Source organism: Sus scrofa, chromosome 13, assembly GCF_054392235.1.
Source record: "Sus scrofa isolate SSC_HxYL_T2T_F1_AM1 chromosome 13, Sscrofa_HxYL_maternal_Yorkshire_Landrace_v2.0, whole genome shotgun sequence".
NCBI lineage: Eukaryota > Metazoa > Chordata > Mammalia > Artiodactyla > Suidae > Sus > Sus scrofa.
In genome coordinates, this window is record NC_139395.1 from 55,029,502 (window position 1) to 55,056,420 (window position 26,919).

Below are 26,919 nucleotides of genomic sequence, written 5' to 3' on the forward strand. Positions count from 1 at the left end.
GTGAACAGAGAGGAAGCCCTGCCCTCAGGGAGCACAAAAGAGAAAACAAAATTACAGGGCTCGGCCCTGCCTTTGGCATAGAGTTGGCCCTTGAAAAACATTTGTTGTTTTATTATTACAGTTAAACTCAATACTTGTTTATAGATTCCAATGGACTATGAACCCAGGGTCACACATCTGGTCTAGTATGGTCTCATTCATTGTAGTCAGCCATTAATTACCATTAATTGTTAGGAGCTGTGCTGGTCTCATCCCATTGCTCAAGTCAGGTCAGTTGCTGACCAAGGGCACTCCATTTTGTGCTTAACATTTAGGATTATTCTGAATATAATATCTCGAATATCACATTCGGAAAGAGTCTCTTTCTGTAAACATACAGCTTTAAAGAAAGAGTCTTCGTACAGACTTGGAAAGAAATTCCTTACAGTGTGCTCAAAGGTCCAGATATTGTCAAAAGACTCCCACAACAGTAAAGAACAATTTCATTGTTGATCGGCAGGAACTTTTTTTTTTTGGTCTTTTTAGGGCTGAACCAGTGGCATATGGAAGTTCCCAGGCAGGGATCCAGTTGGAGGTGTGGCTGTGGTGTAGGTTGGCCACAGCCACAGCAACACTAGATCCAAGCTGAGTCTGTGACCTACACCACAGCTCATGGCAATGCTGGATCCCTGACCCATTGGGTGAGGCCAGGGATCAAACCTGTGTCCTCATTAGTCAGGTTCATTTCCACTGAGCCACAATGGAAACTCCCAATTTCATTGTTTATAAAAGATGACACATTTCAAAATACTTAATCAAAAATATAAAATTTGGCAGGGAAAAATCCTTAGAGAAAATTAATTTTTAAAATCTGTAAAAATGGGAGTTCCTGTCGTGTGGCTCAGCAGAAATGAATCTGACTAGCATCCATGAGAACACAGGTTCGATCCATGGATCACTCAGTGGGTTAAGGATCCAGCATTGCCGTGAGGTGCCCTGTAGGTCACAGTGCGGCTTGGATCTGGAATTGCTATGGCTGTGGTGTAGGCCGGCAGCAACAACTCCAATTTGACCCCGAGCCTGGGAACTTCCATATGCCACAGGTACGTCCCTAAAAAGACCGAAAAAAAAAAAAAAAAAAGAATCTGTAAAAATGCCAAAAAGTAGTACCCCCCCACCAAAAGGAATGGGCAGCTGAATGAATGCAAAAGTACTCAAAAAAGCACTTGCCTGGTGTTTAGGCAAATTGTTCATTATGCAAATTGGTCAGTGAGCAGACTGGTCACTAGGTAAATTTATTGTTAGGACACTTGGCTCTGGTCAGAGTAGTCTGTCCCTAGGACATAGCCAACATGGCAGCCATGAGCAGGTTAGATATTATGGTAGGGCCGCATGGGAGTGTCCTGTTGGATGTATCTAGGTTACATCTCTGCTTCCACAAGTGGAGAGAGGGCGATGGGGTCTCTCTGACTTCCAGAGGGTAAGTTGGGGCCCTGTTGCATATTAGGACCCACACAACCACAGATGTTCATTATGGTAAATGAATAGACAGAATAAGGAAACGTGGACTCCAGTCACGGTTCACCGACTGTCTAGCATTTCCTCTTTGCAAAAGGTTCCCTAATCTCTCCTCAGCCTGAGTTTACTCATGCATAAAATGTCAGAGTGGACTTAAATGCTTGCTGCAGTCCCTGTAAGGTCTACCATTTTCCTGAGATTTGACTTCTGTCAAACTCCTCCCATGTTGTGACCTTTCCTGCAGACTAGAGGCCAGAATGGAGATAAGGAGTACCATTTTTTTTTGTGAGGTGTTTGAAGACAGCCAAGACTTTGCAATAGTAAAGGTTAATATTCTGTGTCTCAAGACACATTTCCCCAGGCTCTCAGAATGTAAATGTTAAAGTGATGAAAACAGTGAAATCTAGGCTCTGGTTTGTTTGAACCAGAGCTGCTCACCCCTGATGGTGCAACCCTGAGCAGAGGGCCTCCTCTGTGGCCTGAAGCTTCATAAACTTGGGTTTAGGCTGTCAGCACTGATTTAGAGAGATTTGGTAGTTCAATTTGCTTCTGGGAAAGAACTGACATTCACAGTGGGGGTTGGGGGCTAGTAGTGAAACCTGAGCTGGCATCTTCCCCCTGGAGGGGCAGAGTGAGTCGGAGGTTTGCACAAGGCTGTGGTGTCAAATCCGCAAGTTCATAGGCCTTAGGCATTCACCACTTTAAACCGGAAAGCTGTTGCAACATAGTTTTAATTGCTGAACCCCAGCTGTAACCCCAAATCTCTGGATTTAATACCAATTGGGTGTGAAAGGCTGTGAGTGCTGTTGGTTTTCTGCCAAGTGCGCTTATTTGTTCCTCCTTTCCCTCACTCGCTTCCTTATTTGTGCCTGAGCCCAGGCCTCTGGACATTTGCCACCAGTGTGCTCTCCTCCAGATGATGGGCCTGTAGAGGTGACTATGGTTTACCTTCTTTTCTCTTGCTTGCTGGAATCTGTGGACCTTATATCTACCCCAGTCTCCTGAGAACAAGCATCCCTGAATTCTTCTTGCCATAGCTGGCGTGAATGTCAGTCCATGCTCAGGTGAGCAAGAATGACAGCTTTCTTTCTTAGAACTCTATTCCGAGTGCAGGCCTTGGCTCTGCTAAACTGGTGTAAAACCTCCAAATGCAGTCTTTCCTGGGTACCATGCCGCCTCCTCGGCAACATACACAGCTCATTCAGCCCTGGGAGGGCGAGCAAGGCCAAGGTGGGAACTGGGGAGGATTCCAGCTCTGGGTCATCAGCCATGTGGTTGGTCGAGGGATCTGTTGGCCTTGCCCAAGTGGCCCCTTTGGCTCCAGGGTCCTCTCCTGCTTTCCTACAATTTTGGGTCTCCAGGAATCTTTTCTGAGGTTGTCCCTGTGGCTGGTTGCACCACCCTCCACAGGCTTCCTGCCTTTAAGACAGTATTCTCAGAATCCGCTCCCTTCTCAAATGAGAGTAAAGGAGAAAGGCAAACACAAGAAGAACCAACAATGTGGATTAACAGCCTCTGGCATAATCCAGGCTGGTAGCCAATTCACCCTTTTACTCCAGCCCAGAGTTTCTGCATGGGAGATTATAGGCATCTCTTTTTTTCAAAAGGAATAATTAAATGATAAAAAAGTAATTTTCTCTAACATCTATTGAAAATGACCTGAACCCTGGCATTATCCAAGGTAATCAGCACCATTGCCACTTTTATTTTTTGCTTTTTAGGGCCGCACCCTCAGCATATGGAGGTTCTCAGGCTAGGGGTTGAATTGGAGCCATAGCCACTGGCCTGTGCCACAGCCACAGCAACACTAGATCCAAGCCGCATCTGTGACCCTCACCACAGCTCACGGCAACACTGGATCCTTAACCAACTGAGTGAGCCCAGGGATTGAACCTGAAATCTCATAGTTACTGGTCATATTCATTTCTGCTGTGCCACAACAGGAACTCCAGCACAGTTGCCTCTTGAACTAAGTACTATTATTATTTCCATTTTGCAGGTCAGAAAACTGAGGCTCAGCGAGGTAAAAAATATGATAAAGGTCACACAGCAAGTAGTGGGAGAGCTGGAATTTGAATCTCAGTCTTCCTGACACTAGAGTCCAAGTTTTTATTTATGGGCAGTACTGGACTGCATCTTAGATGCCTAAAAACAATGCCAGACTTGTAAGCCTAGCATGGCATTTAAAAATTCAGTTTTTATAGAGTTTGTGTTATAGTCTGGCCCTTCTCTCTATGGGACTATAAAACAGCACCCTGCTGTCACTTCAGCTGCCAGGCCCATGTTACAAGCTCAATAAATACTGTTGACTGATTAACTGTACATCTCACAAGCAATTTTGCTTTTTCAAATACTCCTGTGTCTGTTTCAGAAATGGCAGAAAAAGTGAAAGTTTTCTCTGGGACTTCCAGGCTTCTTCAAGGAGATAAAACTCAAAAAGCCTCTGACTGAAATAAGAATTGCCAGACCCTTACCATCCCACCTGTCTCACTATGACTGTTACAATGTCCTAAGGACCTCCCCACCCCAGCAGCTTGGCCTTCTCCTTCCTGCCCTCCTCTAGAAAAGGTATGTAGCCCACTCCTTCCCCCCACCGCCATAGAGGCAACATATGCCCCCAACCAACCAGAAAGTGTATCAGAAGACTCCATTCTTCCCCCATTCAGCAGGTCAACAGGTGTATGGCAAGACCACTCCTCACACTCCCTTTGTCTTTGGGCTATAAAAACAGAGGCTACCATGCCCGGAGTCAGCTCTCCCTGATTATCAGGAAGTCGGCCCACTGTATTAACAGTTTGTCTTGCCAACTTTCTTTTCTACATCTTGCTTTAAATCCGGAAAAGTCTTTTTCCACCTGTGTGCAGAGACCACAACAATTTCTGGGGGCACTGTCTTCTCTAAAAAATAAGAAAAACAGTTCTGGTTCTGCTTTTATTGATTGATTGATTTGCCCATTGAGACTCTTCAACTCTTCCTTCATTTGGGTTTCCTAGCTCCCAGCCACACTCACTGAGGATGGGATGCCCTGCAAGGTTTTGGTGAGACAGTAAGTACTGGCCTTTAAATCCTGCCTTGGATGCTCCACTTGTGACTCAGCGGGTTAAGGACCTGACTAGGATCCATGAAGATACGGGTTCGATCCCTGGCCTTGCTCAGTGGAGTAAAGGATCTGGCATTGCTGTGGCTGTGGCATAGGCCAGCAACTGTAGCTCTGATTCGACCCCTAGCCTGGGAACCTCCATATGCCACTGACATAAGGATGACACTGGGCAGATGAGACTGAAGGCAGTTTGTTAGTCACTTACACTCACAGCCTTAGGGAGGAGGATACCACCCCCCCACCCCCTACCCCCTACCCCTAAGGCTACACTGAAAGTGCACTTGGGGCCAGAGGATTCATAGTATCAAGAGGGTGAGGTATCCCTTAGTTGCTACAGGAAGATATGATTGGGCTGTAGGAATAATTCCGTTAGCTGGCAGAAACTGAAGCCCACTTCTCAGGGATGGGCAGGAACTATGTCCCGTCCCTTCAACAAGAAGTGTTGTATGGCTAGGGGGCCTTATGGGTACAGAATAATGGGAAGGGGGACTTGTGGTCAGCCCGTTTTAGGCCCTCATTTTTTTTTTTTCTTCTGTCCTTTTAGGGCCACACCAGTGGCATATGGAGGTTCCCAGGCTAGGGGTCTAATCGGAGTTATAGCTTCCAGCCTACACCAGAGCCAAGCAATGCCAGATCCAAGCCGCATCTGTGACCTACACCACAGCTCACGGCAACGCCGGATCCTTAACCCACTGAGCAAGGCCAGGGATCAAATCCGCAACCTCATCGTTCCTAGTTGGATTCGTTTCCACTGCTCCACGACGGGAACTCCAAGGCCTTCTCAATTTTATCAGATGTCAAGGCAACACATAATATTGAACATGAATATTGAATAAGACAGGGATTGGATGTGGCAGATGACCATCCATCTGAGCAGCCATTCTTTCCTGCCTTCCATCATCCATCCATCCATCCATCATCCATCATCCATCCATCCATCCTCTGTATCTTCCACAAAGGACTGACCTTCCGATGGCATCTCTGGTTGTTTTTCATGGTGTTCAGCTCATAGTTGTTTGTAAGCAACGTTTGGATTAGCCATTATACTCCTGTCACCACTTTTTCACCTTTTTCACCTGTGTACTAACAAGTAAGGTCAACTCATTGGTGCTGGAATATACTTTTTTTTTTTTCTGTTTAGCTTCTGCTTTTGCTAGAACCATCCTCCTCTCTTCCCTCCCTAAATTCTCTCTCCCTTGGGCCAAATCTCTCGTCATCCATATTTTCTCTCTCTTCCCTGAATTCTGGTTCTTCCTGTCAACCCAGAACCTTTGTGGAAGCTGTTTTGTGTGAGTACATAACCTCACACTCCTGGGTGTCATTGTGTTTAAATCATCCAAGTCTTGTAAAAAATATTTATGATGCAAGTACAAAAGCAGTATGACTAGAATCTCTAAGTGAAAATTTATCTAGCATCTGGCACATAGAAGGCATTCAATGAAAGTGTGGAAATGGTCAATAAAACACCTGAATAGCCTTAAAATTCTGAGTATTATTTTTAAAAGGCTACATATTGATTGATAGACAGGGCTCAGAGAAACGATTTCTCTTTCTCAGTCTAAGTCACTATTTACCTGGCTTCAACATTTGCCGCATTCACCCTTAAAATTTTCATGTTGTCTGTGCACTACCTGTGTTATTACTAACATGTTTCCTTAAATTGATTTCTTTTAAAACCTCTTCTAGATCTGAGCTGTAGTTCCTGTGACATCAGGCACTTAATATGCTAGTTATTTTCATGTATCTTAGAAAAAAATAATTAAGATATGAAATAATTGTGTGCCATCTAAATTACTTCATGTGCCACACCTAGGAAACTCTCATCTTTCTATATTCATATCTATATATTTTATGATAAAAAGCTAGTCATACACAAAAGACTACTGTTGTGTGTTTACTATTTTATATGAACATTTTCATAAAGGCAAAACTTTTTTTTTTTCTTTTTTGTCTTTTTAGGACCACACCCGTGGCACATGGAGGCTCCTAGGCCAGGGGTCGAACCAGAGCTGCAGCTGCCAGCCCATGCCACAGCCACAGCAACTCATGATCTGAGTCACTTCTTCGATCTGCAGCACAGTGCAGGGCAATGCCAGATCCTTAACCCACTGAGCAAGGCCAGGGATCAAACCTCCGTCCTCATGGATACCAGCCAGGTTCATTAACCACTGAGCCATGATGGGAACTCCAAGGCAAAACTGTTGAGACAGAGAGAACATCAAGTGGTTGCCTGGGCCTGGGGATGGAAGTGGGGATTGACCTTAAACAGGTACCAGGGAACTTTCTGGAGTGATGGAAATACTCTAAAACTGAATGATGGTGATGGGTACATGCTGTGAATTTAGAGGCATTCATCAAACTATATTTAAAATGGATACATTTAATGGTTTGTAAATTATATCTCAAAGAAGGAGCAGGAGGAGGAAAGGGAGAAGGAAAGATTCAACCAGCAGGGGGGATGAGGGAGTTTCTAGAGTGCTGGTGAGGTTCTGTTTCTTGATCTTGGGTGTGGCATATTCATAGAGGTATGTTCAATCTGTGAAAAATTCATCAAGCCATTCATTTATGCTTTACGCACATTTCTATATGGATGTTATATCCCACTGACAGAAGTTACTAGGAAAAAAGTCAGCCAAGGTGAGGACACCACTTCTTCCCAAGTAATAAAAAGTTATTGCTTTCTTGTTTATTATTTTGTATAATCACATTACCCTGCCGACTTAATTTCATGACGTTAGGGGCTCAGGTTTTGTGTGTCTTAGTACAGAACGGGTTATAAAGAGATATATTTAGCTAATCACAGAAGTGCTATAAGAATGTCAGCGGAAGCCATTGTTTTCATTATTCATAGCAATTATCAACATGGACAATATTCAACTTGCAGCCAAAATAAATAGATGTTTTGAGAGATCTTGGTGGAACAATCAAATCATCATTCTCAAAAAGTTACCCCTCTCTCAGCCTGGTTTTCCTGCTGCCTGCCAGAGATTCAATTCTATATTTATCTTTTCAAATCAGCGGTATAGCAATTAGTTATTATAATAAGAGCTACCAATTTATTGTGTGCTGACTTTATGCCAGGCACTGCATTATCAGAGTTTTTCATACTTTAATTGCCTCACTTCATTGTTACAACAACTCTGCCAAAGAGTTGTTTTTATTCCCTTTTTCAGTAGAGGAAACTGAGGCTGGGGCGTCCAGCATTGCTGGTGAGTGACAGAGCCAGAGAATGAACCAGAGTCCCACCCCGTGCTTTGCTCTGTCTTGGGACCTGACGTCAGTAACAGGAAATAAGTGACACGCGTATAATTCTGAATCTCGAGACATGGCTCTTCACACGGTTACTATAGTTACTCTCTACATGATGCTCTCATTTTTTGCCGGGATAACAACGGCTCGACTATTAGCCACTGAGGTGTTGAAACCCCACCATCATCACAAAACCCGAGGGACATTTCAATACACTTAAAATAGCATTCCTGCCTTTTAATCAGACCTTTTATTTCAGAAGCCCCTGGAACATTAACAGATCCTGTACTATGGCAGCTTTACAAATATTGTTATTTGCACCTTGAGTAAAACATAGGAGCTTTCTAAAGGTAATACACCTGTATTTCAGGCAGTTAGTTCCATGGGACTCCTCAACAAAAGTGATACATTTGGGTGGGGGTGATCCATGGGAGCCCCCTCAGTATGTTGAGGGAGGGAGTGGGCATCCAGGCAGGAAGACCTGTGGAAAGAGAGGTGTGTTAGGATGGAGAGACTCAACCAGGAAGGGACAGGAGAGAAGGGACAGGAGCTGTGCTTTGCAAGTAAGACTTGATAAACCAGCCAATGCACGCGGAGGAAGTGGTTTGGATTAGGAATTGGGCGGGAGGACCACCAAGGCCTGAAATGTGTTATTGACAAGTGTTTAGAGCGCTGAGCTGTCAGGGAGGATGAGAACTCAGAATCTGGAGCTGTCTTGCCTCCTGCATGCCAGCTGGCTATGCGTTGGTCAGGCAGCTTTATTCCCTTTTGGCATGTGATGACTCTCAAGACCCATAAGCTTCTCAGATGTGGCACACTAAGACACTCATGGCACCAAAGACAGAAGCCAGATCTTCTGATCCCTCTAATTACAGAGTCATAATGGTGAAGAGGATGGTGACATTCCAGGACAACCACAGGGCCTTTCTCTCAACACTGGTGAAAACCAGATTCCTTCCCCTGGTTCTGTAACTCCCAGCAGAGTTTCAGAAGATGATTAAAGAGAAGATCAGGAATGATAGGTAATTAGAAACCTTATAAAAAGGAAAAATGCTCTCATCAAATTTACCAAAGCATCCCCACGGCTGGACGTGGGAAAGGCCATTGGAAATTGCTGGCTGCAAGGGCCACTTGTGCCAGAGGTCGGCCTAGAGGCCGGGGCAGGTGTGCAGAGGGTCTGGAGATGGTCTCCAGGGGTGGAGGGAGGAGACTGGTTAGAAATATATTTCCCGGTTGGGGCAGCCCATGGGTGAAAGGCTAAGGAAGGCCTTTTAAGCCCCAAGCGAACCTCAGCTGGTGAAACCAGTAGCACAAAGGTGACTGGCAGGGAGGAAGGGAGAGACACACACACTGGAGAGACCCACCGCCAAGAAGGGCTAAGTGGTGTGGGTTTCTCCACTGGGCATTCCCTTGGCTTATCAGAATACCCAGGAGGGGTAGTTGGGAGGAGTTTGGCAAAATCTCAGGTCAAAGAAAATCCATGCAATTAGCTGCGTTAGGGTCCTTTACCTATTGGGGCCCTTTGGGACTGTCCCCATCTTGGAAGGGGTTGTGGGAGGTAATTGAATGGCCACAGGTGGCTGAGAGCCCTTAGGTGACCTGCTTGGACTTTGATAGCTCTTCACACAGTTGAGCAGCACCCCTCCCCAACCTTTGGGGGACTCCTTTTTACACAGAGGAGCTGCCCAGCTTCTCTCCAATCAATGGCTGAGGTAGACACTCCCATCCTGTTCCTGGCAGGACCTCCCATTTGTATGTTCAAGAGGCTGTTTAGGAACCCCCTACTCCCACCCCGGAAAGGACACAGATTTTCTTTTTGCATTTCTGGTCCACCAATCCTAAGGCTGCCTGAGGTTTAGGGCAGGAGGTGCGAGAGGTTCTAGGTGACACAGGTGAGGTGGGGTAGGAAGGGGTGCTCCCCACTGTAGATAATCATCCAAGAGATTCATCCTGCTTCGGGGACCGGGTTTCATTTGCTGGTCCTTTTCCCATCTTGTTTATTTTTTTCTCTTTGATGCTCTTTCATTTCTCCACTCAGTAAATCTTACTGACCAGGGTTGTGGCATGGGTTGTTCCAGGTGAAGAGAGACACTCTGAATGAAGACAGAAACACAGCCTTCTCTGTCAACGAGGGCACATTCCAGTTGGTAACGGAGAGTCATAAACAGAGTGAGGGAGGGCAAGCAGGGAGTGGTTTGAGAGCTCAGGGAGGGGGAGGGAGGTGATCAGACCTAAGCAGGGGTGCCTGGGCCAGGGAGATCTCCCAAAGGAGAGGGGAACTGGTGCTGGTTCCTGCTAGGGTTGCCAGATAAAGTACAGGAGGGCCTGTATTTAATGCAATAGTTGTGACAAACTTATACTAAGAAAATTAATCATTTATTTGAAATTCACATTTCACTGAGCATCCTGTGTTTTCGTTTGCTAAACCTGGCAACCCTAGTTCCTGATGAATAGACAGGCGTTAGCTGAGTAAATAGAGGGACAGGAGGGAATGGCATCCCTATGGAGGGAACAGCATGTGCAAAGACCTGGTGGTGAGTGTGCTTCATTTAAGGAACTGAGCATTGTCCAGTGGCTGGAGCGTGGAGTCCAAGGGGGAAGGGAGGAGGCAGAGAGAATGTACTGAACTTCATGTGGTTGTTGAGGGCGTTCTAAGGGCCGGACATGTTGTAAAGATCTAGGGTGCTGTTGTGAGCCAGACACACACAGCTCTCAGGGAGCTCATGGTTCAGCTGAGCAGCTGTGAGTTGGGGAGGGAAGGAGAGACACTCTAGAAGTTACAGCTGGGGGACCTCAGCCTGGCTGAGAGGTCAGAGAAGGTCAAGAAGGGCCTCTTTGAGGAGATGACAAGATGCCGAAGAACAAGGAGACAGGCATGCAAGGGCTGGGGGAAGAGTGTTTCAGGCTAAGGGAACAGCATAAGGGAGGCCCTAAAGAGAGACAGTGTGCAGGGGGTCCTGGATACAGAAGTCTGGCCAGAGGGCCTGGGGTCCTGAGAGAGAGAAAAGGTGCAGAGAGGAGGCTGGACAAGTGGGCAGGGAGTAGATCACACCAGAGGGGACTGGGGCCAGAGCCTGAAGGCAATGAGAGCCTTTGGAAGAGTTTAAAGCAGGCAGGGTGGCACAACCAGCTTCGTGTTCTTAAAGGTGACTCATGCCGGAGAGAGGAGGACGGATGGGTAGTGTGGGGGCAGAGAGAACAAGGGAGACCAGGAGGGGGCTCCTACAGATGCCCAGGACGGACAAGTTGGTAGCTTGGTCTGGAGAGATGATGGTGGGGATGGAGGGAGGGGGAAGGAAAGACAGATCCAGGCTGCACTGAGGAGGAAGACTTGGCAAGGCTGGGTGATCTGGCACTGGGAAGTGAGGGGGTGGGAAGAGCACACATGACTCAAAGCTTCTGGTTTGGACAGATGGGAGGATGGTAGCACCACTTGCTGAGCTGAGCTGGGGATTTGGGAAGTTTGGAGGTGGTGAGGAGAGAGGGCTCAGGTTTGCACGTATTAAAGGCGAGGGGACTGGTCTCGGCCCATGGGAAGATGGACTGTGGAGGAGAAACCCGCAGGGAGCCAGGCAGAGCTGTGTTCAAAATCTCTCTTCTCACACTTGGCTTTGATCACTGACTTCTCCTCTCCTTGCCTTGGTTTTCTCATCTGTATCATGGGATGATGTGGGTCATCCTCATAGTTGTGAGGATATGTTAGGTGGCCTCCAAGATCAACCCTAATGACCCTGCCTCCTGGTTTCAGATCCTTGTGTGGTACCCACCCACACTGCAGTAGGGTTGGTCTCTGAGATCACAAGACTATGGGTATGTCACACTAAAGGCTGGGTTATAAAGGACATTGTGGCTCTTTCCTTTCCTTTCCTTTTCCTATCTTTCCTTTTTCTTTCCCTCCCTCCTTCCCTCCCCCCCCCTTCCTCCCTCCCTTTCTCGGCACCTGTGGCATATGGGAGTTCCCCAGACCAGGGACTGAATCTGAGCTGTAGCTGCAACCTGTGCTACAGCTGTAGCAACACTGGATCCTTAACCTGCTGCACCGGGCTGGGGATTGAACCCATGCCTCTGCAGCAACTGGAGCCACTGCAGTTGGATTCTTTAAATTTTTTTAAAATGCTTTTGACTGCACCTGTGGTATGCAGAAGTCTCCAGGCCAGGGTTTAAACTCGAGTCACAGCAGTTACAACACTAAATCCTTAACCACTAGGCCACTGGGGAACTCCCTGCATTTGGGTCCTTAACCCACTGTGCTGGGACAATGCCATATCCTTTAACCCATTGTGCTGGGCTGGGTATTGAACCTGTGCCTCCTCAGCGACCCGAGTCACTGCAGTTGGATTTTTTAACCTACTGAGCCACAGTAGGAACTCCTGTGGCTTTATTCGTAGATGGGGAATGCCAGATGACAGGTTGTTAGGAGAGGCTCATATGAAGAGGAACTACTGCACCTGCTAAAAGGATGAGCTTGAAGCAAATATTCCTGCCCCAGGGAAGCCTTCAGCTTGCTGCAGCCCCAGTTGACATCTAGACTGCAAGATCCACTACCTACCTAATCTACTTCTAAATTCTTGACCTTCAGAAACTGTGAGGTAAGAAACATCTGCTGTTTTATGTATTTATTTGGTCTTTTTGCCATTTCTTGGGCCGCTCCCGCAGCATATGGAGGTTCCCAGGCTAGGGGTCGAATCAGAGCTGTAGCTGCCAGCCTACGCCAGAGCCATAGCACCGTGGGATCCGAGCTGCGTCTGCGACTTGCACCACAGCTCACGGCAATGCCAGATCCTTAACCCACTGAGCAAGGCCAAGGATAGAACCCATAACCTTATGGTTCCTAGTCGGATTCATTAACCACTGAGCCATGATGGGAACTCCTGCTGTTTTATTTTTTAACTTTTTTAAAAAAGAAGTTCATGGCGCAGAGGAAACAAATCCGACTAGGAACCATGAGGTTGTGGGTTTGATCCCTGGCCTCACTCAGTGGGTTAAGGATCTGGCATTGCTGTGAGCTGTGGTGTAGGCCGGCAGCTGTATCTCCGATTAGACCCCTAGCCTGGGAACCTCCATATGCCATGGGTGCGGCCCTAAAAAGACAAAAGAAAAAAAAAATTTTAAGTTTTATTGACATTAGTTGATATACAATGTTGTGATAACTTCTGTTGTACAACAAAGAAGTTAGAAATGTTTGTTGTTTTAAGCCCTTACATTTTGGGACAACTTATGACGCAGCAATAGAGAACTTAGTATAGTGCCTGGCACATAGTAGGGGCTTTAGAGTATGCAGCATCTATAGGGGATGCTGGCATTCATGGGAGAGGACTGGGCTGGGCGTACGGCTTTGGGAGTCTTTTGGTTTAGAGACAAGAATGGACTCCATGGAGGTGGCTGAGCCAGTCCACAGGGAGGGGTAGACAGAGAAGAAAGTATGGCCTTGGCCAGAAACCTGGACATAAGGGGTGAGTAAAGCAAGAGGAGGAGCATCTCTGTGAGTCTGAGATGAGGAGTTGAAGAGGAAGGAGGAAATCTAGAACAGGGCTCTGGGAAGAGGTTGTCCCTGGGAGGGCGTGGTCACTGACATCACTGCAGGGAAGCCTGATGGGAGATCTGAGGAGTGTCTTTTGGATTCAGCGACAGGAGATTCCTGGTGGCTCTCCACAAGAGCAATGTGCATAGAGAGGTGGGCTCTGAGGCCAGATTGAATGCTGTGGAGCAGGATGTCAGTGTAAACGTTTTCAACCCTCAAGCCCCAAGCCAAGGTGGTTTACAGGAGAATCCTCTAGAAAATCCAAACCATAGAAAAATCTCATGTTTATGAAACTGCTCTAGTGAGCAGACACCCATTCCTTAATTTATTTTATGAGGTTCATGTAACTTTGATAGCAAAACAAGACAAGGAGAGAATAAGCTAGAAGCCGGCATAGCTCATTCATAGATATGGACACAAAAATCCTAAATAAACTATCAGCAAACAAAATCCTACTGTATTGAAAAAAAAGAAAATCACATCATTTAGGTGTGTTTATTCCAGGAATGCATGGATGGTTTAATATAGTAAAGTCCATGGCTGTAACTAATTACATTGGAGATAGAGGAGAGTAGTACTTCATAATAGAGGAGAGTAGTACTTCCTTACTCTGATAAAAGGTATCTACAAAAAATCTACAACAAATATCTCTCCTTTTTTTTTTTTTTAGGGCCGTACCTGCGGCATGTGGAGGTTGGGGGTTGAATTGGAGCTATGGTTGCTAGCCTACACTACAGCCACAGCAACACAGGATCTGAGCCGTATCTGTGACCTACACCACAGCTCATGGCAATGCCAGATCCCTGAGCCACTGAGAGAGGCCAGGGATCAAACCCACATCCTCATGGATACTGTTGGTTGGGTTCGTTACCTCTGAGCCACAACAGGAACTCCCCAAATACCATATTTAATGGTGACATATTAGATGCAGCCAAGAACAAGACAGAATTGCCCACCATCATTTTTATTCAACATTGCATTGGAGATTTTAGTGCAGTAAAATAAGGAAAAAGAAAAAAAGACCTAATAGGAAGATACAAAACATTATTACTTGCAGACTATAATTACTTACATAGAAAATTCAAGAGAGCCTGTAAAGTTATTAGAACTAAAAAAGAACTAAATTAGAACTAAAAAATGTTTGAATATAAGCTATTTCAATGTTATAAAATATAAATATGTAACTGAAATTTATAGTGGCAGTAAAAACTTTGAAATATGTAGGAATCCTTCCTTTTTTTTTTTTTTTGTCTTTTCTAGGGCCGCACCTGCAGCATATGGAGGTTCCCAGGCTAGGGGTTGAATCAGAGCTGTAGCTGCGAGCCTACACCACAGCCACAGCAACGCAGGATCTGAGCCATGTCTGCGACCTACACCACAGCTCATGGCAACGCCAGATCCTTAACCCGCTGAGCAAGGCCAGGGATCCAACCCATAACCTCATGGATCCTAGTTGGATTCGTTAACCACTGAGCCATGAAGGGAACTCCAGGAATCCTTCTGAGAAAACCACTGATAAAGTTAATTCCTCTCAGTTTTTAGTTGAGGAAATAGAAGCCCCAAGAAGGGAAATGATTCTTCCAAAGACACCAGTAAGCCAGGGGCAGTTTTGGATTTTCATTGGCACCAAATCCTGGAGATCTGAGTGTTGGGTAATTTCAGCATTATCTTTCCTTTGTAAAAGATAAAACTCATTTATTTTTCTGATTATAAATTCCATATCCATGCATTCTAGAAAACACAAAAAATTCAGAAGAACATTTAGAAGTAATAAATGACTAATATTCCCATCCTACTGCCTAGAACTATGGTTAATGATTCGGTGTAGCTTTCAAAATTTTTCTCTACATATATTTACATTTTAAAAAATAAAATTAGGATTATGCCATGTATACCATGTTGTATACTGCTTATTTCACACACATTTACCTGTATCCTCACGTAGTCTTTTTCAGTATGATAATGTAGCACTCAATTATGTTGATGAAGCATATGTCATTTATTTAGTCTATTGATTTGAGTTTTCAGAGAAAACCTAAATATAAGATATGACTGTGATGATGATGCAGATAAAATTAAACCCCAGAGACAGCTGATGCATAGGCAGACATAAAGTACAGGTGAGTTTCCAAGGCAAGTAGTTATCCTGGTGAAGGGGAAATGGAAAAAACCAACATTGCATACCTGGTCTCACCTGGAAAGGGATGGAGATCTGGTTAGCAGGAACCGAATGGAATTTGGAGGCTATGCTTGGAGATCACTTAGCTCTGAAACTTTAGGTAATGGCCCCCTCTCTGCAGCCTTGGCTTCCTTCATGGTGAAATGAGGGCTGTTCCAGCGCCAGGGTCATCTAAGGACAGCTCTTTCAGCCCTCGGAGCCCTGGCATTGGTCGTTTTCTCTGCTGAAGTCACCTCTGCCCTTCTACCCCCCTGGCCTCCCACGTTGACCCTTCAGGCTTGGCTGCCTTTCCCTATTGTGCCCACCAGGCTGGATAAGTGACTTTACTACCAATCCCACAGAACGCAAGGCCCAGAGGTGCTCTGGTCACAGTCCGGGTCTTCCTTAGCCACCGCACCTGAAGCAGAGGCCCCCTCCGCTTATATCTCCATCTAATTCTTCTGATCATGTACCTCCCAATACATAATGATCATAGCTTGTCATTGTTTTATCTACTGGCTGTTTCCTTGGGTCTTTTCTCTTTAGGACGTCCCTGCCTCTTGGTGGCCGCTCTCCCCACAGGCCTGGCACATGGGCAGGGCCCCATACGTGTTGGTTAAATGACAGAAGAAACAGCTGTGGGTATCCTAGGCCTGAGAACACTGGGAAGACTGCCCTGGGCTGGGCTGATTCCAAACTGCCGGCGGAGGCGGGACCTAGGGCGGATTCTGGGCGGGACGCGGAGAGTCTCGGGCGGAGCCTCTGGGGCGTCAGGGCGGGGCTTTGGGGCTGCGGCGGAGCAGGCCTAACCAAGCAGCCCAGGCTACGCCTGGTTGAGTTCCACTGGCCGCTCGGCCCTCCGGCCACCCGCCCGCGCCGCCGTCAGGGGGCGCTCTCGCTCGCGGCGCCGCGTTTCTACTGGGGAGGCGCCGTCCGCTCCGGGCGGCTGGAGCCGCAACTCCGGGCGCGGGCTCAGTCGTCCCGTCTGCCGCCGCCGCCGCCACCGCCGCCTCCGGGAGCGGGCTCGCTCGTCCTCGCGGTCTCACTCTCCGGCCGCCGGCGTCTCCCGGCCCGGCAGCTGCCGCCGCCGCCGCCGCCGCCGCCGCCGCCGCCGCGCAGTGAGTAGGGGCGGGCCCACGGCTTGGGGGCCCGGGGCTCGGGAGGGCTGGGCACTAGAAGCCCGTGCGAAGCGGCCGGGGGAGGGAGGTTGAAGGGAAGCCGGGCGGTGGCGGGGCCCTGCTGAGGGGACCGCTGGGAGCCCGGGCGGCGCGCTCCGGGGCTGGCACGAGCCCGCGGCGGGCTGTCCGCGGCCGAGGGGCCGGCCTTGTGCGGAGGTTCCGGAGCCCGCCGGGCGGGAACTTGCGGGTTCGGCGGACCCGGGTTCGGGGCTCCGGTGCGCGCCCTCTGCCCGGGCCCTGAGCGTCTCCTATCCCTCGCCAGGGCCGGGTCGGGACTGGGGGCTCCGCCTGCGGGCAAAGTGCAATCTGGCCCGCTCGGGGGCACCTCGAGGTTTGCTCGAAAATGGTTGTTTTGGGGGTGGTGCTTATTCGCCCCTATTTGTCTTAATTTAAAGACATTTGGGGATTTTCTGCCCCAAAGAGACACTCTGACCGCAGCTGAGTTCTTTAGGCTGAGATTTGTATGTGTCAGGGCATTTTTAATGCTGCTTGTCAGAGGTGATAAATGGCCGCGTTAATGGGGAGCCCCTGAAGCACCTGCCAGGCTGTCGGAGGCTGTGTCGGGGCGGGGGGTGGTGACGCGCAAATGAAACAGAGATCTTGTTTGGATGTTCTGCTGAAGTTATGTTGCTGTTCACATATAGCTGTTCTATAACAAGTTGATAAATCCAATTTTAGGGGTTTGTAATAGAAGAGATTTGAGGGGCCAAGAGACCCGAAGTGACCTAGTTTGGCTAAGAATATTTGGGGAAGCCTAGTTGCCCCTTCCTGTTTCCTCTTCTCTTGGCATGTTGATTTTCTTGCTGTCACAAATGCCCAAGTACATGAATGATCCCAAGATAGGAAAGATTCTAGGGGACAGCCTTTAGCACAGGACTGAGCCCAGGATTGAGATGTTTTCAAATGAACAGATGTGTAGCTAGGAAAAGAAAAATCTTTTTGCCTTCATGGCTGTCATGTTGGGAGAACTTGCTCTTTGGTTGGGAACTGTCAGGCCATACTAATGCTTCATCTTGTGTAATGCCACAGATAATTAGGAATTGAGTGGTCAGGACAGCCATTTTTAATGTTTGTGTGATTTGAATTTTCATAAATCATATTTTAACTAAAGCATTACTGTGTAAAGGAATTCTTGGGTGAATCCTTCTATGAATCTCTCAGTGTGTCTTGGATTTTGATATTTGGAGTCTTTTTAAAATGGAATACACATGTTTATTTGGATTTGGCTTTGCCTTGTGGATAATCCTGAGTCATGCTTTAGAGAAGTTCCTTCTGTGTTCAAGGGCTCAGATGTCTGATGATCTCTCAAAGCCAGATACTCCCATTTACCTGTTGTTCCCCCTTCTGAGCTCCTGAGAGAGGAGGATTAGGAGAGATTGGAAGCAAATTTACCCTGTCTCCACACCCGTGCTCAAAATCGTGTTCATTCGCACACTCAAGTTTCTCAGTTTACCACAGAAACTTTGTTGATGCTACTGCCATTCGTGTTTTCACATTTGTTTAATACTTGCCAGTTTACCAACAATTTTCTAATCGTAATCTCAATTTGTTTTCTTCAAGAAGAAGCTGGGCATAAAGAATGATTTACTCCGGGTCTCATAGTAATGGAGCAGACCTGGGATACAGATCCTCACCTGTGTCCAGTTCTTTATCCTCTCTGCTGGCCTGCATGTGACTTCAGAACCGTACTCCCGATCTGTTACCCTGTAGGCCAGTTGTCTTTATGTTGTGCCTAAGTGTTATCATTACTTTTGGGAAGGTGGTATCATTCTGTTTTACCTTATAGAAACGGAGGGTAAGAGGAATTTTTATGGTTTCGTGACTATTTGTGACAATGTTTTAGCATTAAAGTCATTTTTCAACTTAAAGTGCCTTCCTTCGAGAACTCATGGAGAGAGGAGAGAGAAAAAAGAATTAGTTTTTGGACAACACAGTCTATTTTTGCAGTGGTTCTGGTTAAGGATAACCTAACACCATAATCACATTCTCCTTGTGTGCCTGGCTACTTGTGCCAGTCTGTACGTGAATGTTAACCCAAAAGACTCCTTTAGATGTCGCTGAACTAGTTACTATAAAAAGTGTTTCACTTTCAAACTCCCACATTTCAAGAACAGAGGAACTCAGCACAAAGGTAATTTTGAAGGTATGTATAGATGGAATTTATTGAGTTGTCTTTCCTGAATGCCAGACACAAAGAATTGAGTAGAAAGGCATTTTAAAAGGGCTACTTGGAGACTTTGGGAAGGCAGTAGTTAAATAGGTTTTTATTATTTATTCAAGTTTGGAGGTGTGTATTGCAGTATATAGGTTATTGTGTAGGAGCAGGACTTTTGTCCTGGAGTATTCTTAGTCTTAGTCTGTAGCAGAAGTGATAAACCCAGACTATTTGTGCTACATTAGTTCATCATAACCATGAAGCCCATAATTGGGTATCTGCAGTGGTGAGGAGAATGACTTTCAGGGGTTCTAAGGTTCTTTAAGTCATTAACTTGTTGAATGGTGCCTTTTTTAGATTTGCTGCTTTAGAAAACTTGTCATTTCTTTTAAGGCTTTTATACATTCTTTGGTATGTATTTTCCTTAATGTAAATATCTGCTATCACTGCACTGTCAGAATTTATACATTAGTCACAATTAATCTTTGGAGCTGAAATGTGGCTGAATTTCCAGTCCTGTTCTATATTCTTTGGGAATGGTCAGCTGGTTCTCTTCACAAGAGTTTTATTTGCACCAAAGGTCAGATCTTTTCAGGTGAACTGATTTTTACATGGTCAGAAGCTTTTCTTCCAACTTTATAATTGTTTGTATTTGGTTGCATTGACTGTGATTTAAAACGATCTTTAGTAAGGAAGGTCACTTTAAAGGAACATTTTTTTCATTGTTACCCTTGTAACCTCCATTGGTAGCACATTTTCTAAAACATTAGATTTTTCTTTATCTTCATCAAGTAAAACAGGCCCATTTGATGCCCATTTCAAGATCTTCATTCTGCTGCCTGACTCGTGGTCCTTTAATTTCTCATTAAGCCCTCCACTGGAAACTGCCAGAAGGGAGAGAAGATGAAAAGCAAATGAATCATTTTCTAATTGTTACCAGCTCTGGAAAATGACTTAGTAGAAGAGGTTGAAGCTCTTCTGGAAATTCTTTTGGATTATTTTTATTTCATTCATCTGCATTGTCTCTGAGATGTTCCTGATCATCATCACTTGAGAGGTTGATTATCCAGCTGTTGGATGACCAGGAATCTTCTTGGTTTTTTTGATTTATTTCTTGCTGTATCTGAGCATCTCCACAGAGGATATTTAGAGGTAAGGCATAGAGATAAAATTTAAACTAATCAATACTGTTTTTTCCCTTGGAGCTCTTTAGTGAACAGTGTGATTTGGAGGGGGGCAGTTTAGTAGTTATTGGAAGTGACTAATAGTAACCTCTTTTTATTTTCATGTATCTTATACACAAATGAAGGGCTTTTGGGTACTTTTTAAGAAACATGGGCTTATATAGATTCCCATAATTGCTTTTCTGAATTATTAAGCTTGAGGTTTCATTACATCTTTGTACAAGAACAGAGAACCTTGGCTTTTGCTGTGGAGCAGATTCAGGGCATCATCTAATTTCTTTTTCTTTTTCTTTTTTTTTTTTTTTTGATTGCTCAAGTTATCTTGTTTTGATTTAGCAGTAAAAAAAAAAAAAAGAGGATTAATAGTGGACAGGCCTTGCATAACAGCTTGTAACTTTGATTATGTCTGGTTTTTTCCTTGTCTTTGGTCTCCCACTTCTCTTTTAGCCATTCCAATGTTCATGATTAGGAGTTCTTTTTGCACTTAAGACAGAGGACAGCAGCCTTCCATCACACTAGTGAGTTCTTGGTATTTTGCCTCAGGAGAATTTTTACAAACCTATTATGACTGCTCACTTTGAGTTATTTTGTTTTGTTTGCTTTTTAGGGTTGTACCCAAGGCATATGGAGGTTCCCCGGATAGGGGTCGAATTGGAGCTACAGCCGCCAGCCTACACCACAGCTACAATAACGCCAGATCTGGGCGGTGTCTGTGACCTACACCACAGCTCACAGCAATACCAGATCGCTAACCCACTGAGTGAGGCCAGGGATTGAACCCTCAACCTCATATTAACTAGTCGGATTCATCTCTGCTTCGCCACAATGGGAACTCCAAGAGTTAATGTTAAATTTGTAAATAAATCCCTCCTTAGGTGGATAGGGTTAATAGATGGCTTTAGGGGTGTTTTACGTTAATCTTTTTGATTTCTTTTTTCTTGGATTCTGTTCTTAACATTTCTACCGGGAGCGGGGGTAGAAAGATCTGGTCTAGGAATTAGAAAACCCAAGCTCTCACTTATTTTCTAGTTGTGGGCCCTTGAGCAAGTCTATAATTCAGGCTCTGGTTACAGTATCAGGAATATTGTGGGGGGTACTCCCCCCCATCTTTACTTAAATTGTTTCTTTCTTCTGGAATTCCTTCTCAGGTTGCCCAAACATTCCTGCAGAGTTCCACTGAGCAAGCTCTTCCCCGGAAGTCCTCCATTTTCCCATTTGGAATTGTTCTTGCTCTGTCTTCGCTTAGGCTCTGCCAGTCCATCTATTATGTAGTACTTTGGAATTCTGTTCTGTACTTCAGTTGTTACATGTTGCTTTTCTTCATAGATTGAAAGCTCCAGGAGGGCAAGGATCATACTTTTCCTATTTCTGTATTTCTCCATTGTACTTAGGCTCTCCTGCCCTGCTCTACCCCCCAATAAATGTAGGCTGAGTTATTTTTGATGCTCTCAGGAACGAATATTTTGCGGGATGGGAAAATGCCAAAGATGAACATCTTACCAGAACTTTTGGATGAGTGTCCTTTTACTGATCTGTTGTATCAGTAGCTTAATCAGATGCTCATAATACAAATTGGTGAAACCTGTTTCCTAGTTCTCTTCAAATACTGTTTGTAAAGCAAGTCAGAGGAATGAAAGGTTGTTACAACAGCCCTGAATTTGACATTTGTTCCACTTCTCATCCTATAGCATGTGGAGGCCTATCTATATCCAACTGCTGAGTATGGAGAATAAAAACTAACCCCACAGTTGTCTGGTCCACATTTTAGCTTGTTTACTTTGAAGAATTTGCAAGGTAGAGAAATAGATGCTTCAGGCTCTGATTTCAGCCCATGCTGTGCTATGCAAATGTTCTCTACTTGCCTGAGTGACCTTTTGAGAAAGAGCCTTTGTGATCTTCTGTAGTCAGGGCCTGGTCTGGGAATTAGTGTGCCAGATTCCTCTAAAAGTGGGAAAAGTGAATCTGTTCAAAGACCACATAAAAAAGTCCGTGCTTTTCCTGGCTAGATATCAGTAAGTCGGTGTTTCTTACTTTTTCTTGCCAGAGCTTTTGAAATTTGCTCCGGAGTTTGCTTTGCCGGGTGATTTGGGGAGTAATGTGTGTGAAAGGAAACTGACTAAAGCAGTTCAGTAGCTGGGAAACTGTTCGTTTAAATGCTTTTGAATTGTAGATAAAAATAAATTCAAACGCAAATCATTAGTATCTGGGTGTTTATCAGTGTCTTCCGGCTGGCTCTCCTTAAGTGCTTGGCTGAGTGACTCTCAGACAGATTTGTAAGGTTCTTTTTTGCCCCAAATTGTGCTCTAATGGTTTGGCATTTAAATTGTTTTCTATTTGTTTTGATGATTATATAAAATGAAATGTATCATTACTGAAAGTATAGTTAGTTTTTTTATATTACAAAAGAGATATATATCACTCTGATGTATGTTTCTTGGAAAGAGACACTGGTGTCTTGGAGGTTTATGGTTTTAATGCTTTTACCGAGATGTTCAGTTTATATAGTTGAAATGCTGATGAAAAAGAGTTTTCTTTTTCTCCTTTTGTCTTAAATAAGCTTTTTTTTTTTTTTTTTTTTTTTGTCTTTTGTCTTTTTGTTGTTGTCGTTGTTGTTGTTGTTGTTGTTGTTGCTATTTCTTGGGCCGCTCCCGCGGCATATGGAGGTTCCCAGGCTAGGGGTTGAATCGGAGCTGTAGCCACCGGCCTACGCCAGAGCCACAGCAACGCAGGATCCGAGCCGCGTCTGCAACCTACACCACAGCTCACGGCAACGCCGGATCATTAACCCACTGAGCAAGGGCAGGGATCGAACCCGCAACCTCATGGTTCCTAGTCGGATTCGTTAACCACTGCGCCACGACGGGAACTCCTTAAATAAGCTTTTTGATAAGGATCACCATATATTTCTACCAGGATAAGGTTGTAGAGTTAATCATAATGTTCTCCTATAGAAATTCTTAAAATTGGATTTTCAGAGACCATAGGTAGAATTTGAATGACGAGTTTACTCACGAGTCTCCACCTTCTTTTCTAAGTATAGGATAACTCTGAAAGATTGGGCTGTGTCTTAGGTACCCATTGTGGTAGGAATGTGGAAGGACCCATAGATGGCCCTAGAGGAATCCTTTCTTCTCCAGATCTTTGCCTTGTAGCAGGTTTTAGTTGAGCAAAAATGAGTAGTTTTCTGGTGTTTGGCCTACTCTGTTGGGTGAGAAAACCTTTCTTCTCTGTTTTCATGGTTACATGCTCTATCACATGTCTTTTTCTCTTCCCCAAGTTTCCCTGGAACCTGGGCTCCCCGAGACGCAGCACTGGAGCAGATGGATAATGGAGACTGGGGCTATATGGTGAGAGGCTTTTGCAGATGCATTCTGAAGTCTGGCAAATTATTTTTTGTGTCTTTTCCCCCTATGTAATATATTCTTAGGTATATTTCATAAGAATGAAAATTATAAGTGATGTAACTCTCCCAATTAATTTAGATGCATTTGGGGGGTGTTTTTATTTTGTTCAGTGTTTTTAGGTAAGCAAGCTAAACATGGAGTCTCTTTGTAACTTTTTATAATGACTTGTTTTTTCAGTCTTTATGTTGCTCCTAAAGCTCTTCCTTCATAGAATTGTAACTCTTCAGTGTCTAGTAGGTAACAAGAGAGGACAGGGAGTTCCTGTCGTGGTGCAGTGGTTAACGAATCCGACTAGGAACCATGAGGTTGGGGGTTTGGTCCCTGCCCTTGCTCAGTGGGTTAAGGATCCGGCATTGCCGTGAGCTGTGGTGTAGTTCGCAGACGCTGCTCGGATCCCACGTTGCTGTGGCCCTGGCGTAGGCCAGTGGCTACAGTTCCGATTTGACCCCTAGCCTGGGAACCTCCATATGCCGAGGGAGCGGCCCAAAGAAATAGCAAAAAGACAAAAAAAAAAAAAAAAGAAGAGAGGACATTTTCTTGTGGTTGGGGAGGTTGACAGTTGAGAAGGTGCCACTTCTTTCACGAGCACAGGTGCAGGTGTCCTCCTATTATTTGAAAATGTTTGTTAAGAAATATTTTACTTGCCGAGTACCTATCTTTACTTGTCTTATTTTATTTCTTACATGTGATTTCTAAAACCAAAGGTAGGTATTATTTAGAGAAGCTTGCTTTTCAAAATTAAAGGCCAGATTGCCACATTAATGTTACAAAAGTAAATACACTATCAGATGACGCAAGTTGAAAGCTGCTATTAGCTTTCGGCTATATGAGATTGTATCGACCAAACTGTGTATTTTAAACTCAGTGTTTGGTACTGTTATTTCCATGAAAAAGGAAGATGAAGTCTACACAAACTGGAAAAAAAAAACCAAAAACCTCATGATTCCCCTGCCTTTTTTTTTTTTTGGGAGGAAAAGACAAAGAAATACTGAATGTAGATGTCTTTATGTTATTAAATAATTTTGATTCTATTTTATATTAAATTGAATTAAGAAAAAAAGAAAGTCTCTTTTTTAAAAAATCAGAATAAAACTTAAATGAGTATATTTTAGTTTGGCCTTTCTCTTCCCATAATATACTCTGACCTGAAAACTTCTTCCAGTTACTGGATCTGAAATTAAATGGCTTTGGAAGCTGTGTCCTCCTTTCTCAGTGTAAGGCTTTGAAAAATTGGACTTACCCTTTTTTTCTGTTGGAAACAAATGTTAGATCCCTTCATCTGGGTAGGTTTCACACTAAAAGTAAAGCTATTTTGCCTCAGTGGATTGCTGTGTTCTAGTCTGAAAGAATCTGTTGCTTTTTTTGTTACCATTAATTTTCTTAATTTGTCAAAGTTAAGATTTAAAAAAAAAATTGAGATGACTGATCATTTTTTAAAAAATTTCAGATGACTGACCCAGTCACGTTAAATGTAGGTGGACACTTGTACACAACATCTCTCACCACGTTGACACGTTACCCGGATTCCATGCTTGGAGCTATGTTTGGGGGGGACTTCCCCACAGCTCGAGATCCTCAAGGCAATTACTTCATTGATCGAGATGGACCTCTTTTCCGATATGTCCTCAACTTCTTGAGAACTTCAGAGTTGACTTTACCCCTGGATTTTAAGGAATTTGATCTGCTTCGGAAAGAAGCAGACTTTTATCAGATTGAGCCCTTGATTCAGTGTCTCAATGACCCCAAGCCTTTGTATCCTATGGATACTTTTGAAGAAGTTGTGGAGTTATCTAGTACTCGGAAGCTTTCTAAGTATTCCAATCCAGTAGCTGTCATCATAACCCAGTTAACCATTACCACCAAGGTCCATTCCTTACTAGAAGGTATATCAAACTATTTTACGAAGTGGAATAAGCACATGATGGACACCAGAGATTGCCAGGTTTCCTTTACTTTTGGACCCTGTGATTATCACCAGGAAGTTTCTCTTCGAGTCCATCTGATGGAATACATTACAAAGCAAGGTTTCACAATCCGCAACACCCGAGTGCATCACATGAGTGAGCGGGCCAACGAGAACACAGTGGAGCACAACTGGACTTTCTGCAGGCTGGCCCGGAAGACCGATGACTGACCTTCAGCCTGGGAGAAGTTCCTACAAATGGACTCCCCAAGGAGATTGAAGAGGCTGTTTTTTGTTTGTTTGGTTTTTGTTTTTGTTTTTTAAATCACAGTGTGAGGATTTTTTTTTTTTTTTAATATTTGTATTTATTTGAAGGCATTGGGGACCAGCAGGAAGTTTTGTGCTTTAGCAGACTCCTCTTTGTGTGGTTCCCTTCACCCTGAGTATGCATGTGCCTGTTCAGAGCCTCCAGATACCTTTTTTATAAAAAGAAGTCTGAAAATCATTATGGTATATAATCTATCCTTAACAACCCTTTTTTTATTACAGTGCTAAGATGATTTCTGATTAAACAGTTTCTAACTCAACTAGAAGGCTAAAAATGCAGGAATGAAAGAAAAAACGGAGTACTCATGATGATGCCTTTGAGAAAAATCAGAACATCATATAGGGTGACCTAGTTTTCAAACCAATAAGCAGTATTGTAATATTAAACGAAAACTGTTCAATCATTTAAAAGTACTTGTTAAGTACTGCTTTTACAGTTATGACAACTGTTTCTTTCTATGCATATAAATCAAGCAACCAAATATCTGTAGCCATGGAAATGTCTGACTAGAAATATTTATATTGGATTCTGAATACAAAATGTCCCTGTGGTAGAAATCTTACTTCTTAGGCCTGGTAAGGTATAATTCCCAAGTGTACTGTCTACCAGGAAAACAAAAAACCAATAATAAAAAATGAAATGTGAAAATTAGGTTTGTATTTATTGATTATTATTAAAGGGAGAAAATAATATTCCTTATCTAAAATATGCATTGTTTGTTTTATGCCATAATAGATACTGCCCCGTGTTGGTGGTTCAGTGAACAATTCTTGCCACCCAATAAATACTGCCTGAGGTACATTAGTATTTGATGCTGGAGGACTCAGTGGAACTTTAGAATGCAGTTGATAGAATTCTCTGCTGTTGAAGTAGCGAATTTATGGAATTATTAGTTTTGTCTAAAAGAGTGCATATTTGGACAATGAACATATAGTTTGCCAAATTTCTTTTGAATAGGACTTGTTTTGAAGATTTGTAGATTTTTCTTTAGTGAGCCACCAATTGCCATTGCTCTGTGACCCTTATTCCAGCTCTATGGACAAACTTGACTCTTCGGCCCCACAAATGTATTTTATTGTTAAAGTTGTTTATTTCTGAGGAGAAGAAAACTGCAGTGAATGAAGGATCTGGCACAATTGGAGAGATATACTTTTGTTTATTTCACTGTAGTTTTATTTTGCATAGTTCATTTGATTCTGTTTCTTGGAAGTTACTCACTGGAAGGATTATGTTAACTATAGT

At 44.3% G+C, this 26,919-nt stretch overlaps 1 protein-coding gene and 1 long non-coding RNA gene across 10 annotated transcripts in view; one reads left to right on the forward strand and one right to left on the reverse strand.

The window, feature by feature from the left end:
* Window positions 1-26,325, forward strand: part of KCTD6 (potassium channel tetramerization domain containing 6) — a 52,764-nt gene extending 26,439 nt beyond the window's left edge. For 2 of the 9 annotated variants that reach the window (XM_084988776.1, XM_084988777.1), the window contains exons 2-5: window positions 3,869-4,065; window positions 12,235-12,435; window positions 23,320-23,389; window positions 24,894-26,325. In XM_084988776.1, the coding sequence (XP_084844902.1) occupies window positions 23,363-23,389; window positions 24,894-25,580 (714 nt within the window). In that variant the 5' untranslated portion in view covers window positions 3,869-4,065; window positions 12,235-12,435; window positions 23,320-23,362 and the 3' untranslated portion in view covers window positions 25,581-26,325. Of the gene's footprint in view, window positions 1-3,868; window positions 4,066-12,234; window positions 12,436-16,436; window positions 16,644-16,699; window positions 18,847-19,871; window positions 20,011-21,920; window positions 22,055-23,319; window positions 23,390-24,893 lie in introns of those variants that run through there. The other 7 variants (XM_084988779.1, XM_084988778.1, XM_005669685.4 and 4 more) reach the window with 6 other exon arrangements.
* On the reverse strand, window positions 18,836-26,312 carry LOC146397360 (uncharacterized). Its single transcript, XR_014823435.1, has 2 exons — window positions 22,910-26,312; window positions 18,836-22,589 (listed from the first exon to the last, which is right to left on the reverse strand). It is a non-coding gene; the product is annotated as an uncharacterized LOC146397360 (long non-coding RNA).
* Window positions 26,326-26,919: the final 594 nt, after the last annotated feature.